This window comes from Gymnoscopelus microlampas (genome assembly GCF_963454915.1).
Source record: "Gymnoscopelus microlampas genome assembly, chromosome: 9".
NCBI classification, from domain to species: domain Eukaryota; kingdom Metazoa; phylum Chordata; class Actinopteri; order Myctophiformes; family Myctophidae; genus Gymnoscopelus; species Gymnoscopelus microlampas.
Genome location: NC_139946.1, coordinates 30129735 through 30144279, shown reverse-complemented (window position 1 = coordinate 30144279; position 14545 = coordinate 30129735). Strand labels below are relative to the sequence as shown.

Below are 14545 nucleotides of genomic sequence, written 5' to 3'. Positions count from 1 at the left end.
GGGTAGAACATAAATCTTACGGATAGCAGCTTTAACATCAAGCTCCTCAACATGATATAGTTATAATAAAAAAAATATATAATTATATATATTTTTTTGCAGTGTATCCTTGAACAACGTAATGTTCTCCGCATAACTTCCTTTTAATATTCTGTTCGTTTATTTATTTGGCCGCTGTTTGTGTAAATTAAGACATGAATAACATGGAGGTACAGTGCTGAATTGTGTGATCAAGGATGTGTAGACTAGAGAACGTGATGATATTCAGAACTACTTTGACATACTCATATGACCGTGTCACTTGCAGACAAGAGCCGATCTACAATCTTTCACCGCATCGCAATGCAGTGCGTTTTGAGCTTCTAGATGAGTACCATCAACATGTCTATTCAGAACACGCTCTACACAGGACACTCACACTGGATTTCTGGCGCATCTGCGATCTCATCAAAGTCGTCCTCTCTGTCCAGCTCAGAGTACTTGTCCAGAGAGCGTCTGTGCGTCAGGGACAGCACGTCCTGCAAAATATCCATCTTCCGTAGGATCTTACACAGGCTGTGGACACGCATGGCCTCCTCGTGACGTATCACAGCACGCCGCAAGTGAGCTTTACCTGCACACGTGCACACACACATTACACAGAAACATGATCTACCATTAGCCATCTTAAATATCTCTGTTTTGACACTTAATGACAATGTCAGGCGTGGGCCTGATATTCTCAACATGTTCTTATGTAACAATGTGGTGTACATTTATAGAGGGAATGGCTGGATCAGAGCATGTGCTCTGGGCTGGATATATATTTTTTGTCCTAGTCTGATGCAACAACACAAATGGCTCAGTGTTGTGCCCGTCGATGTCAAAGTTGTTAAAATGATGAGAAACAGCTATTTACAACGTTTTCTTTAGGCATTCATCGATATAATGTATGTTTGCAATGTATGAGACGGAAGACGATAATACTGACCATTACCTCAACAAATACATAACAATATGTAATCTGTTTTCATCTTTTCTTTTATTTGATTGAAAATCTAAATGAGGTTAATGTCATTGGATGTTTGTTAGTAATCAGTAATGCAGGTGGTGATAATCATTACTGCTCTCTCAATGCCAATTTCAATACATTTTCTATTAAACTAGTGGGGTGGAGAGGAATCACAACCGGGTGTCTTTTAAATCACACATGCCTGTGCTGGCCTGTTTGAATCCCGCCTTCCTCTTGTTCCTGCACATGACCTGATACTGTTTCAACAGAGACACTGAAGTGAAGTGGATGGTCCACTCTCAAAAATGTCCCAGTACCATTTTAACTACTTCAACAGCTATTCCCTATATACTTTGTTTGACCGGGGTCCCCCAGGGATCTATACTTGGCCCCCCTCTTTTTTTCCCTCTACACCAAATATTTGCAGATCTTCTCTGAATGTTCTCTTCTTACAACATGCCCAGAATAGGCTAGGGTTCATGGTTAAAACTAAGAGCGTAAAGTGCGTTTTAATTTAGTTACAAATGAACGCTATGTGTGAGTGTGTGTGTGCGTGTATTGACCTAGTCTTCGTCTGGCCTCTGGATCTCGTAGGACAGTGCAGAGTGGCGGTCCTGCAGGAACATTGACGTGGAACTGCAGAAAGGCCTTCTGGGCCTCTTCGTCACAGTCCTCTTCCTCCTCCTCACCACAATCTACACAGCAACACACACAATTGTTTTTTTTTTATTTAGCAAAAGATCTACTTTGTTTCTACACATGCCCAAAAAATGTAGCTACGTACATTGACACAATATTATTCAGTAACACGCCATAACTTTTCCTTCCAGTCGCTCCCACCCATTCCTGCATCCCTGTGACATTTAGGTTTATTTTTATGCAGACAAACTCTGTGCATGTACTCACCTTTGTTGTCACAGAGTGCGATGGCAGCGTAGTAGTGGGACAGGGCACGGAAGTGTTCAGATTTTACCTGGACCATGGAGGCCCAGGAGAACGGTACGTAGTCCTTCACCAGCGGCTGGGACATAGTCTGTTGCACCAAGGAGTACACATCTGATACCTGAAGAAGACACCAACACACACCAGCAATATCATATGATATTCCTTCACACTGACATAATGTGTCAGACAATATCACATATCCAACGTGTGTGAGTGTGAGTGTGAGTGTGTGTGTGTGTGTGTGTGTGTGTGTGTGTGTGTGTGTGTGTGTGTGTGTGTGTGTGTGTGTGTGTGGGCGTGCGTGTGCGTGTGCGCGTGTGTGTGTGTGTGTGTGTGTGTGTGTGCACTGTGCTCACCCGAGCCGCCTCTTGCGCTAGGCAGAGCTGCGAGGTGAAAGGTTTGCCCTGCGCGGTGAGTGTGGCGCGCTCAAACACACACTCCTGCACCTGGGCGATCATCAACCGCACCAGCATGCAGAGGGAAGGACCACTCATGTCTAGACTGGGAGCGTTGGAGAAGTTCTCCTTCAGGTAATTGAACGCACCTGCACACACACACACACACACACACACACACACACACACACACACATATATCTCCATATTCCAACTTTTTGTGTTTGTTCGTAAATGAACGCCGTACTTGATCACACTACAGCAGGGGTGGGCAACTTTGACACACTCACTCCAGAGGGCCACATTGCATATACTGTACAGAAATGTCACACACAAATAACAAAAATATACATTTTGTATTCAATTTCAAATGCATTGGGTTATTCTTATGTTAACTTTATGAACTTAAATACAAATACATTGAACACAAAAAAAGACAATAAAAGTTTAATACTAGTCATTAAGCTACTAATATAGACTGAAGTAATTAAAGTGGGTCATGTTTGCATGTTGGGAATTGGAACAGCTGAAATCAATAATATATCAGTATTCCGATATTAACCTGCGGGCCGCATTAAGTGAAGGTGGGGGCCGCATGTGGCCCCCGGGAAGCCAGTTGCCCATGTACAGTATGCACTACAGCGTCACACAAAAGCCTCAAAAGTAGCAGATCCACAAGCTCAAAACGCGGACAGAAGTGAAGCGTTTCGAGCTTGTAGATCAGCTACTTTTGCTACTTTTGAATTTGAATCCTGAAAAGTAACAGTTTTGGACATGATGAGGTTTCCACCCGACAGCGACGATATGCAAATAGATGCAGTTGCACTGCATGTACGCTGTTGTGCGCTTGCGGAAAATAGCCGATCTACTAGCTCACACTTATAAAATCAGGCTTATAAAAAAGGTACCTGCAGCTCTCTGAAAGGCGTCTATTGCCCGGTCGATGCCGGCGGTGGCAGAGCGGTCCTGCCGCGCTCCGATCTGCGTGTACAGAGCGCCGATGTTGAACAGCACGCTGCCCTTCTCGAAGGCCAAGGCACGCTGGCACGATGGCACGCCAGTCAGGGAGTCATACCTGAGGAGAGGGGCACACGTGGAGGTCATCATTGTAATCTGTGCGTGCAACTGAGGGGCACTGGTGGGTCGTCATCTGCATTTTGTTATCATCTCCTGATCAACACTTTGAGTATGTGCATAAATTATGCATTCTTGAATAGCTACAGGAGTGGAAATTAACACCATACTGAATATTATTCAGTATGGATTTATAATAATTTATTTTAAATTATTATAAATGGCGGTGAAAGGGTGTAGTCATTTGTATAAAATCTTCAGCTATTTTGCTATCCTTCTGATCAACACTTGAATAGCTTGAATAGCTTCAAGTGTGGAAATATTCAACATATTCAGGTTTGCTTTATAAGAAAAAAAAATGTAAGTCAGAAAAAGTCCAATGTATAACCAGGTTGATTATACTTACATCCTGAGTGTCATCATAGTTAAATGAATGCCAATGAAATAAGTAAAAAGATGCACATGCTGCATTCAGAATGGATCTTTAGGCGAGTGTGTGCATGTCTATGTGTCTGTGTGCGTGTGTGTGCGTGCGCGCGTATGTGTGTCTGCGTGTCTGTGTGTGTGCGTGCGTGTGTGTGTGTGTGTGTGTGTGTGTGCGTGTGCATGTGTCTGACCAGTGGAAGTGCACTCCCAGGTTCCGGTGTGGGGGGAAGAAGCGCTGGTCCAGGTAAAACAGCTGGTTGTAGTATTCTATCAACAGCTCTAGACCAGCCTGGTTACGACTGGGAGTCCGCATGGCCTGAACACAACAACAGCAACAATAGAACATGAACATTTATACAGCACAACAACAACAGGCTTCCGACTGATATCATTATATCGAGTTATAGATGAGAAGCAACGTGGAAATACACAGACTAAGGATGCTGAGTTTGCTGACACTTGCAAATTAGTTTTGAAAAACATCGGTTGTTACTGATTGTTTGCCATTTACACCGCCACTAACTTTGTGTGTATACTGTGGCATGTCTGTGTGTCACCTTACCTCTCAAAAAACAGCAGTTGTCAGTAGTACTAGCTGTCTGCCAGTAAGTCTGCCGTTGTTTGTTTTCACACAAGATCCCAATATGTGTTATCCACAGCCTATTTTATCATGCTTTCATTGTTATCACACTCCAGTGCCCCACTGTAGCAAACGCTGAACCAGATAAATATTTAATGTGTCGATGTGCGTTTGTTAGCCCTCACCTGTCTGAGCTCCATCAGTTCTTTGATCTCCTTGTCGTAGAGAGAGCCGTCCTCTCCGTAGTGCTCGCAGATGAAATCCTGCAGAGGAGACAGGACGTCAAAGTGATGCACATCCTTTCACTGTTTGCCCACTGATCGGGACGTTTGTGACAAATGGCTGGCTTTTATTTTTTAAAGATAGGGCAATACTTTTAACTGTATAAAGGAGCATATTTCCTCTTAGACAAACAATCAGCAACCCAATAATGAAGCCAATGGTATTTTCTCCAAATATTATAGAGGTCAGTAGGGCTGTCACGATTACAAATTTAAGATGACGATTAATTGTCACTCAAATAATTGCGATTACCGATTTAATTGTGTTTTTGCATTGAACATTGGAGCATGATGAATAAAAACAAAAAAAAATGTTTTCCTTTATAAGCTTCTTTATAAGCTTTCCTTCATAAGCTTAAAATATACAAAGAAAATACTGACATATTTAATAATTTTCAAAATAGCAGAAATAGCCGATCTACAAGCTTACAACGCATCACGCATTGTAAGCTTGTATATCAGCTATTTCTGCTATATTTTTCAAACGATTATGCAAAAATAATTGCGATTGTCTCAAATAATTGCGATTAGGCGATTATGTAATAATTGCGATTAGGCGATTATGTAATAATTGTGACAGGCGTCATTACGATTCCCTTGTCCAAGGGCACGGCAAGCATCAGTCAAGAAACATTACCGGCAAGCAAAAGAAAGATTCTTAGGTAAAGGGGGCACTTTCCCTTTTATGTACTTCGAGGTAATTCATTGAATTCCATTCAATTCAATCAGTACAGTATGAAAAATCTACTTGCAGAGATTTGAATGAGATATGTAATCCAACACACAACATTGTAACTGCAAGTTACACAACTAGGTTGATTAACTAGCCGAAAATAGTCCCTGGGGAAAAACTTGATTTATATATCATCAGAATCAGAAATAATCCTTTACTTTACACAAAGTTCATGCATATTCAAAGATATCCAGCACCTGTAAGAACCGTGTTTTTAAGGTTTAATCAAGTTGAGGAGCGCTTGAATTATCCTCTAAATCCTTTCAGTCAGTAATCTGACATCCTACTCTAGTCCTTTCAGTAATCTGACATCCAACTCCTAACACGCAGAGACACGCAACACATGAAGAATCGAGTCATTATTTGATGGGGCTGTCCTGACCTGTCACCCGTGTCGTGCTTCAATGATCAGTCAGCAATTTGACAAAGCCGTGGGAAACCGTTGGCTTTGTTTCCATTCCAGTCTCTGCTCGACAGCATTTTCACTGACTTAGAACAGCACACTTTGGCAGCAGGCCTTTTGCAAACTATAAATCTAACCTGGAGGCACATTACGCCGACTATAAAAGGTTTATAACTGATGAAATGCGTTGCCGTGATTATTCACTTGTGCAGGGAAGAGACCTGTCAACACTTAATCTAACTATCCTGGACCTTAACCCAACTGAAAGTAGCTTTGCAGCACTACGGTTATATTGGACGGATCAGGGGAGGACTTATTACGTTAGCTCATGTTAAGGTCATGACTTTATCCAGTTAGTAAAAGGTGTTGGTAAAGAGATGTGGTTTACAAAAACACACACACACACACACACACACACACACACACACACACACACACACACACACACACACACACACACACACACACACACACACACACTTGAGTAGCTGTTTGTGATTACTTGGGCATTTTAATGTATTCAGATAATTTGATGACAGATGCACTCTCTCCTCACCTGAATAGAGACTGTGAAGTCCACTTCCTTTGTTTCTTTCAAGCCGAGGGGGATCATGGGAACATTGACTCCCTCGCTGTGAGTCAAGCAAAATGTAAACATAAACACATGCCGTGCAGGATACTTCACCTTCATATTGTAAATTACACACATTAAACACATTACTTCCACAAAATTAAAGGCTGACATTTTTCGGACAGTACATGAGCAGTCTGGTATATACTGTAGATGTACAGTATGTTCTACAATTTAGAATGTTCTGCAATTACATTACATTACATTACATTACATTACAGTCATTTAGCAGACGCTTTTATCCAAAGCGACTTACAATAAGTGCAATCAACAAAGGTAGGGAACGAAAGCTACTAATCACCAGAGGTTATAAGTGCATTTTCTGCAATAACAAGCAACCAAGAGCATACCTAGCGCTAAGGTAAAAGTGCAATATATCAGCTACCTATTTCCTTAAACAGATGAGACAAAGTAGTCAAATGAGCAGGAGCTAAAAACAAATACCTGCAATGTGTGTCTGTACAGTAGTGTACATGTGCTTTGTCAGTAGTATGAGATGTGTCTACTGGTGGCTTGTCACAGCACCATATGCAGTGCCACTAGCAAAACACGAGGCTGTTATTTTTTCATCAAAGGTCATGTGCAGTTGCACATGACCTCCAAAACAAGATATTCTTCTGTTCTGCTGAATGCCTGACTCACGTATCAACTTACCACAGACAAAAAGAAAGTCCTATTCAAAATGACAAAATCTTAAAGAGGGATGCATGTAGCCCTAGGCGGATTTAGTGGTTTGATTCCAGTTCAGGTTACAAAATTACAGCACAGTAAAACATGGCAGGCTGCATAAGATTGACCTTATAGTATTTTGTGATGTAATCAACACAGCTGCAGCTAATAAGATTATGGGTGTGGTTAGATATTAGGTGGGTGAATATGCAAGCATTGACCGTGGCACACTCATGGCTCTGGGCACACAAGTCTAACAACCCATTATACATTTGAATAGCTGCAGCTGCATTGCTTACTAGTCTGCCTTGTTTTCAATCTGTAGTTTTTAACCTGAACTGGAAAACAAACAACAAATCAGCCTAGGGTTTCATGGCCCTTTCATGCGGGGGGGCAACAATTTGTCCTCTTGAGTTGTATTGAGTTGTATTGTGCTCTCAAAGATCTATGATCTATGTGAGCAAATAGCAGCGTTTGAAAAAAACATTCCAAATTTCCCCTTGGCGTAAACGGTACTGTAAATGGACCACATTTATATAGCGCGTTTTCAAGTCTTTCCGACCGCTTCACTTGCGCTTCACAATGTACTTCACATTCACACACCAAAACGGTGGGATACCTTCTAACAATGCTGCTACAATGCGGTACACATTCAAGGCACCAACCTGCTCAGCCAGAGCAGTTAAGAGGTTCAGTGTCTTGCTCAAGGACACTTTGACAGGCATCTACTGTATGAGGCGACAGGATCGAACTGGGAACCTTCTGTCTCCCAGACGGCTACCTCCTGAGCCACTGCCGCCCCAGGATGTCATCCTGGGAAGAATTAGCATGGGAGGGGTAGGCCACATTTCTAGTGTAGCTATAGCTACAGTCATTTATAACTTGTTTGAGATGTGACTGAAGGAAGGAAAATGACAAGTAAAAATCTAGTCATTGGAAGTGTGCTGTTGTTGGAGGACAGCAAAAAAATAAGTATTAAATCCAGAGTTATCTGGTTGGTTTAAGATTCATGCTAATAGCTAAAGACTAATTACGTAAGAAAATACTCGTTCTTTAAGAACGTGATCCATCCTCCAAATATGGCTGCCATATTCAATTAAAAATAACAAACTGAAAATAGAAAGATAACCTATTTTCTTTCAATCTGGTGTCCTTATTTTGTCATCAATACAACTGTCAACAATTTGTAAAAAAATATATAAATATATATATATATATATATATATATATATATATATACATAGATATAGATATAGATATAGATATAGATATAGATATAGATATAGATATAGATATAGATATAGATATAGATATATATATAGATATAGATATTAATAATAGTGAAAAAAGTCAAGCTTGTAGCTCGGCTATATTTGTTAATCGTACGTCAGTATATAGGATTAACCACTTAAACCCTCTAGTCTTAGTGAACCGTCTTGAGTTAAAACCCTGCTCAGACCACTTTTTTCCATCTACACCAAATCTCATCGCATTTTGAGCCTGTAGACCTGCTATTTTTGGCCAAAGAGATTTGGTGTAGATGGGGAAAAAAGCGGTTACACAATATTGTGCTGGTCAGACTCCACCTTAGCCCGTAGCACTTGCCCTAGCCTTGCTGACCATGCGGTCTTATGCAGAGGTTAAAATGTAATTTAGATAGCATATTATTTAGACAGATGTTAGGTTAATTTGTTTATTTCTTTTACCTGGCATCCTATAGTGTCTATAGTTTCAATGCACAGACTTTTTATTATATTGTTTAGACTGATGCTAGGTTCTTGGTTTACCTATGATCCTAGATTACTATGAGGCACTACACTGTCTCTCTGCATTTAACTATGTGTTTACCTTGCTTAATATAAGTCACTCTGGATAAAGAGTGTCTGCTAAATGCCAAAATTGTATAAAACATCCATCCAGAGTCTCTACCATCTGTCCCCAAACCCACAAGGCCTGTTGCTCTGCCCTTCATCCCTCTAATAAGCCAAAGCCCGGCATTAACCCTCACACTCCCAAAGACACACACACACACACACACACACACACACACACACACACACACACACACACACACACACACACACACACACACACACACACACACACACACACACACACACACAATTAATGATGCTCTAATCAGGGGATTTGACCAACTTGTGAACCTGAGCTGCAGAGGGAAAATCTCCTATATGCCTGGCTAAAACACGTGCACAGTAAGGAAAATAGCAGATCTACAAGCTTACAATGTGACACGTTGTGAGCTTGCAGCTCTGCTACTCTGCGCAATGAAGAATAAATCACACTTTTGGACACAATGATCAATGCCACGTGCATTGACTACCTGTTGACTATGTTTTATTTTCTGTATCTGTCCTGTGTTTCATAACTGGGGCAATGCCATGACAACTCAATTTCCCCCTGTGGGATCAATAAAGGTCTGTCTGTCTGTCATCCATTTATCTATCTATACACACACACACACACACACACACACACACACACACACACACACACACACACACACACACACACACACACACACACACACACACACACACACACACACACACACACACACACACACACACACACACACGAGTGCACATATGCACACCATACTTGTGCACACATGTGGCGTAATGTGGTGTAAAGTAGAAAGCAAAAAGCAATGGGCGCTTGTTTTCTCTAATTATGGCACTCGTCAGGCTAAAGAGGGTGGCCTGGAATGCCAAGTCCAAATAGTAATGAGGCAAAAGACTAGTGTGTGTGTGTGTGTGTGTGTGTGCGTGCGTGCGTGCGTGTGTACCTCTCGGTCTGGTAGACCTCCATGTTGCTGTTGAGCTCCTCCAGCTCCTCTTTGAGCAGCTGCAGGTTGGAGTTGACGAAGCTCAGCTCCAGAGCCACGGTCTCCTTCACCTTGTTGTTGGTGGTCGCCCTGCAACACAACACACATTACTTTACTTTATGTGCACGGGACAAGTACAGAGAAACATTGACTGACTGTTTGCATATGTACAGTATATAGCCATAAGGTAATTTCCAACAGCAGTCCCTTGATGGACATAGTTTTAAACAACAGGAGAAACAGCCCTCCTCGACAGGCCTCCATGACAACAACAGCCATCCATGACAGCACACAAACCGAAATACAATTAGCACCAAACATGTATGACATGAACCCAAATACATAAATGATAATATTTTGGTGTCATTACTCATGATTACATTTCTGCCCAAATTGACTTGACTGTAGTAGCAAATGTTTTAATATCCTGAATGTGCTTTAGACTCGTAGGTAGAGCGCTCGGGTGGCACAGTGGTAAAGTGCCTGCCCACCACCGCGGAGGCTGGGTGGGCAGCCTCCGCGGTGGGGCAGCCTTCCCTCTCCCGTGTGCGGGATATAGAGGGCCGGAAGGGTGATATTTGTCACTGCACATACTCCTATGGGCTGGGGCAGCAGGGAGTGTTGGGCGGGAGGAGTAGTACGAAGGCTACGTTGGGGCTCCTCACTGGCAGGTGTGTCAGTAGGATTCAACACACACATCTGTGTAGGGAGGAATTAAATGGCATAATGACTAAATTAGGGAGAAAAAGAGGTAAAACGCCAGAGGGTTATGCTGCAGTCTGCCTTCAGCTAGTCCAACTGTGTTTGCAAATGTATTCACTAGCCTAGAACAGAAACATTATCTCCACATGTGCTTTCATTGTGATGGATCCAGATACCAGACCACAGAAAATGTAACAAAAACTATACAAACAAAACTTTTAATTACCTCACATAATCACATTTGTCATTTTAGTTCCCCGCTCTCAGCAAGCTCCAGGTGCTATGCTAGCTGTCGTCTGCCTCACAACTTTTCTAACACATATTTAGCATGCTAGCAGAATAAAACAAGACAGTAACAGCATGGCTTCCCTGTGCAATCTATAGCTATTGGATAAAGCACTTAATCAATCACTGTAGGCCAATCTGTAGCTATTGTTGGATAAAGCTCTTCATCAATTACTGTAGCCCTGAGGCCAGAAGTGAGTAAGCAGAGTTCTGCAGGTTTCAGGCAAAATGATGTGCTCATTAAATAGAAAATGTAAACGTGTTGTGACGTAAGAAAATTTCGGAACTTTGCCACATACAGTAGGTAAATGCTCCATTTCCCTTTAGGTACAGTGTCATTAAAAATGTGTCTTATAATCTTATTTTATGGATGATCATTATTATGGCTAGTTTGATAAAGACTAATTTGTACTAGGTTCTTGGTTTACCTATGGTCCTAGATTACTGAGGCACTACACACTCTCTCTGCATTTGATGTATGTGTTTACCTTGCTCTAGATAAGTCGCTCTAGATAGATAAATGCCTAAATTGTAAATTATGCTAATAATGCTGCTGGATTTAAATGAGCATTTCCTAAACATAGCCATAGGTCGTCTTAACTACTTCAGCCTTAACTACTTCCGCCTTATATACTATGTTGTGCAACAAATAGCAAGCTCACAACGCATCGTTGTGAGCTTGTAGATCCACAATTTTCTTTTACATTTTTGTAAATGTTAGAAAATGTTGCCTATGATGACATGCCCAATAAAGGGACACAAGATTGAAAGTGGGTTAATCTTCAAAAAAAAAAGTACTTTCTACAAACCACAAACAAGAAGCCACACAAACAACCTTTTGGTGGAGACCTCTCGCTCTCATTTATTCACGCCCTCTCTTCCGTCACTCCATTCACTGCTCTTCTAAACAAAGGAGAGTGGTGTGTAAAGCTTATGTTGTTGCGGTATGCATGTGTGTGTGTGTGTGTGTGTGTGTGTGTGTGTGTGTGTGTGTGTGTGTGTGTGTGTGTGTGTGTCTAGGGGGTCTGATGTTAACACACGTTCCTGTAAATCTTGAGGCACTGCTAGGTTGTCACGGTAGCTGGTGCTATGCTATACACTGGCCAGGGTAATCCCCGTGGTTACGCAATCACAGACAATCACTGATTGATTGATTGATTGAATATTTTATTAGGCAAAAGAATGTAAAACAACACATTTACATTTAAATTACTTTGTCTAACAGGTCCGTTCATAAAAGTCCTTGCGGACTTGTTTCCAATGAGGGCCTTGGTATTCAATTCATAGACATATAGACATAGACATATATAGTGGCACCACTGGAGCCTTGATATGACGGGCTTCTGAGCCTGATGTATGTAGGTAGGTGTGTGTGTGTGTGTGTGTGTGTGTGTGTGTGTGTGTGTGTGTGTGTGTGTGTGTGTGTGTGTGTGTGTGTGTGTGTGTGTGTGTGTGTGTGTGTGTGTGTGTGTGTGTGTGTGTGTGTGTGTGTGTGTGTGTGTGTGTGTGTGTGTGTGTACTTTTACAACTATACTTGTGGGGACCAAATGTCCCCACAAGTATTGAAAAACTTCAGAAATTTCAGGTTGGGGTTAGGGTTAGTATTAGGCATTCAGAGATTGGGATTAGGGGGTTAGGGTTAGTGTTAAGCATTCAGATATTGGGATTAGGGAGTTAGGGTTAATATTAGGCATTCAGAGGTTGGGATTAGCCCCTGGTACTCCCCCCTAGGACCCCTGGGCGTCCCCGGACCCCACTTTGAGAACCAATGGTCTACTCAGACCCCATGTATTTCCAGGATAAAAGGTAGTTATTCTAAGAGCGAAATGCCCCACAATAGCGAGTGCCCGCGACGACCAGCCGATGGTCTGCTAGTCGACTAAGCGCCGTCCGAGTTATGTACCGATAGGGACAGAATAGTAAATATTATTGGTGAGGACTGCGTCTGCCCCACTGACTGCGTTTGCCCCAACTGCCACTCAAAGTGACTACTGGCCAATCACAGTGCGTCTCAACTTCCGGGTACACAAACGCACTACATTCCCAAAGCTGGCAACTCACAGAGGAGAGGGAGTCAGTGTAACAGAGCAGATTAGGAAACCAAGGGTTTAGATAGGAAACCAAGGGTTAGATATTGACTGCTGGGGCTTTCACCATGAGATTTTTGACAAATACTCATCAGTAATTATTTAATAATGAAGTTGGTAAGGCAAAGAATATAACAGCTTGAACAGTCAGGTAAATTCAGAGAATTACCGTACATCATTTTATGTAATGCAGCCTTTAAAACCAGAAGACAACACTTATGCCATATCACGATATTACCATATCCAAAATCCAACACCTAACCCTAAACTTAACTCTCACCACTACACCTTCGTCTAACCTTAAACCTTGGCCTAATGTTCCGCCCAAAGGTCTTTACACGGGGAGCGTGACAAATAAACGTTCCGGGTTGACACAAACATTCCGGGTTGACACAAACATTGTCACTTTATCACACACACACACACACACACACACACACACACACACACACACACACACACACACACACACACACACACACACACACACACACACACACACACACACACACACACACACACACACACACACACACACACACACACACACACACACACACACACACACACACAGGAACAGTCCTCACTTCCCACAATAATCCTCATCTTTCTACTGTATGTTTTTGAAGACATTTGGTCCTCATATGGTCCTCACAAGATGTACCAGAGCGAGCACACACACCTCTCTGGGGTCAGGCCAAGGACAATCTGATTAGTCAGCTTAAAAAAGGCCTGCCAAATATCCCCTTTACACATACACACACTGCACAACACACTGCCAACACACACTGTCCAGGGGAAAGAAATTATGTGTGGACTTTGCTGAGAGGGGAAGAAAAAGCGCCAGATAACCAGAAAATGACCCCTTTCTGTTAAAGAGTTGTTTTTTTATATGAACTAGCGCGTGTCAGCAACCAGACCCAGATTAGTTAGTTGAGTAGCAACAGATAACACCACCCCCAGTTACAAAATGACGTCTTCATCAGCCAATCACAAGCTCTGATGATTTACACCCCCCCCCCCCCCCTTTCAACCCAAGTCTCATTAGAGTTCTATACTCCCCTCGACCCAGTTCCACAGAGATGTTTATGTTTTTTGTATGTGTGTGTGTGTGTGTGTGTGTGTGTGTGTGTGTGTGTGTGTGTGTGTGTGTGTGTGTGTGTGTGTGTGAGAGTGTGAGTGAGAGACAGAGAATGAGAGAGGGGCAGAAGGAAAGTGGGAAACAAAGAGAGTGTAACAGAAAGACCTCTTCTCTCTCAACACCAAATCTCTTCCCAAAAATAGCCAATGTACAAGCTCTCAACGCGTCGAGTCGCGACACGTGAGCTTGAGGTTGAGCTTGTAGATCTGATATGTCTGCAGAATATTCACCCCAGAATAGGGACGCTAGGGTTCATGAGGTTAAAAAATAAGGGATCTGACAATTCTAGACCAATAATAACCAAGGATGAGGTTCCCATGGCTCCGTATGGGAACAACAGGAAGACACAAAGCC

At 42.3% G+C, this 14545-nt stretch overlaps 1 protein-coding gene across 1 annotated transcript in view; it reads right to left on the bottom strand.

The window, feature by feature from the left end:
• rhpn1 (rhophilin, Rho GTPase binding protein 1) overlaps positions 1-14545 on the bottom strand; it is a 31533-nt gene that overhangs the window by 6545 nt on the left and 10443 nt on the right. The window contains exons 4-12 of the mRNA XM_084066892.1: positions 9938-10066; positions 6385-6460; positions 4597-4674; positions 4023-4147; positions 3240-3406; positions 2293-2480; positions 1898-2054; positions 1555-1686; positions 419-613 (exon numbers count right to left, since the gene is read on the bottom strand). Of these exons, the coding sequence (XP_083923018.1) occupies positions 419-613; positions 1555-1686; positions 1898-2054; positions 2293-2480; positions 3240-3406; positions 4023-4147; positions 4597-4674; positions 6385-6460; positions 9938-10066 (1247 nt within the window). The remainder of the gene's footprint in view (positions 1-418; positions 614-1554; positions 1687-1897; positions 2055-2292; positions 2481-3239; positions 3407-4022; positions 4148-4596; positions 4675-6384; positions 6461-9937; positions 10067-14545) is intronic.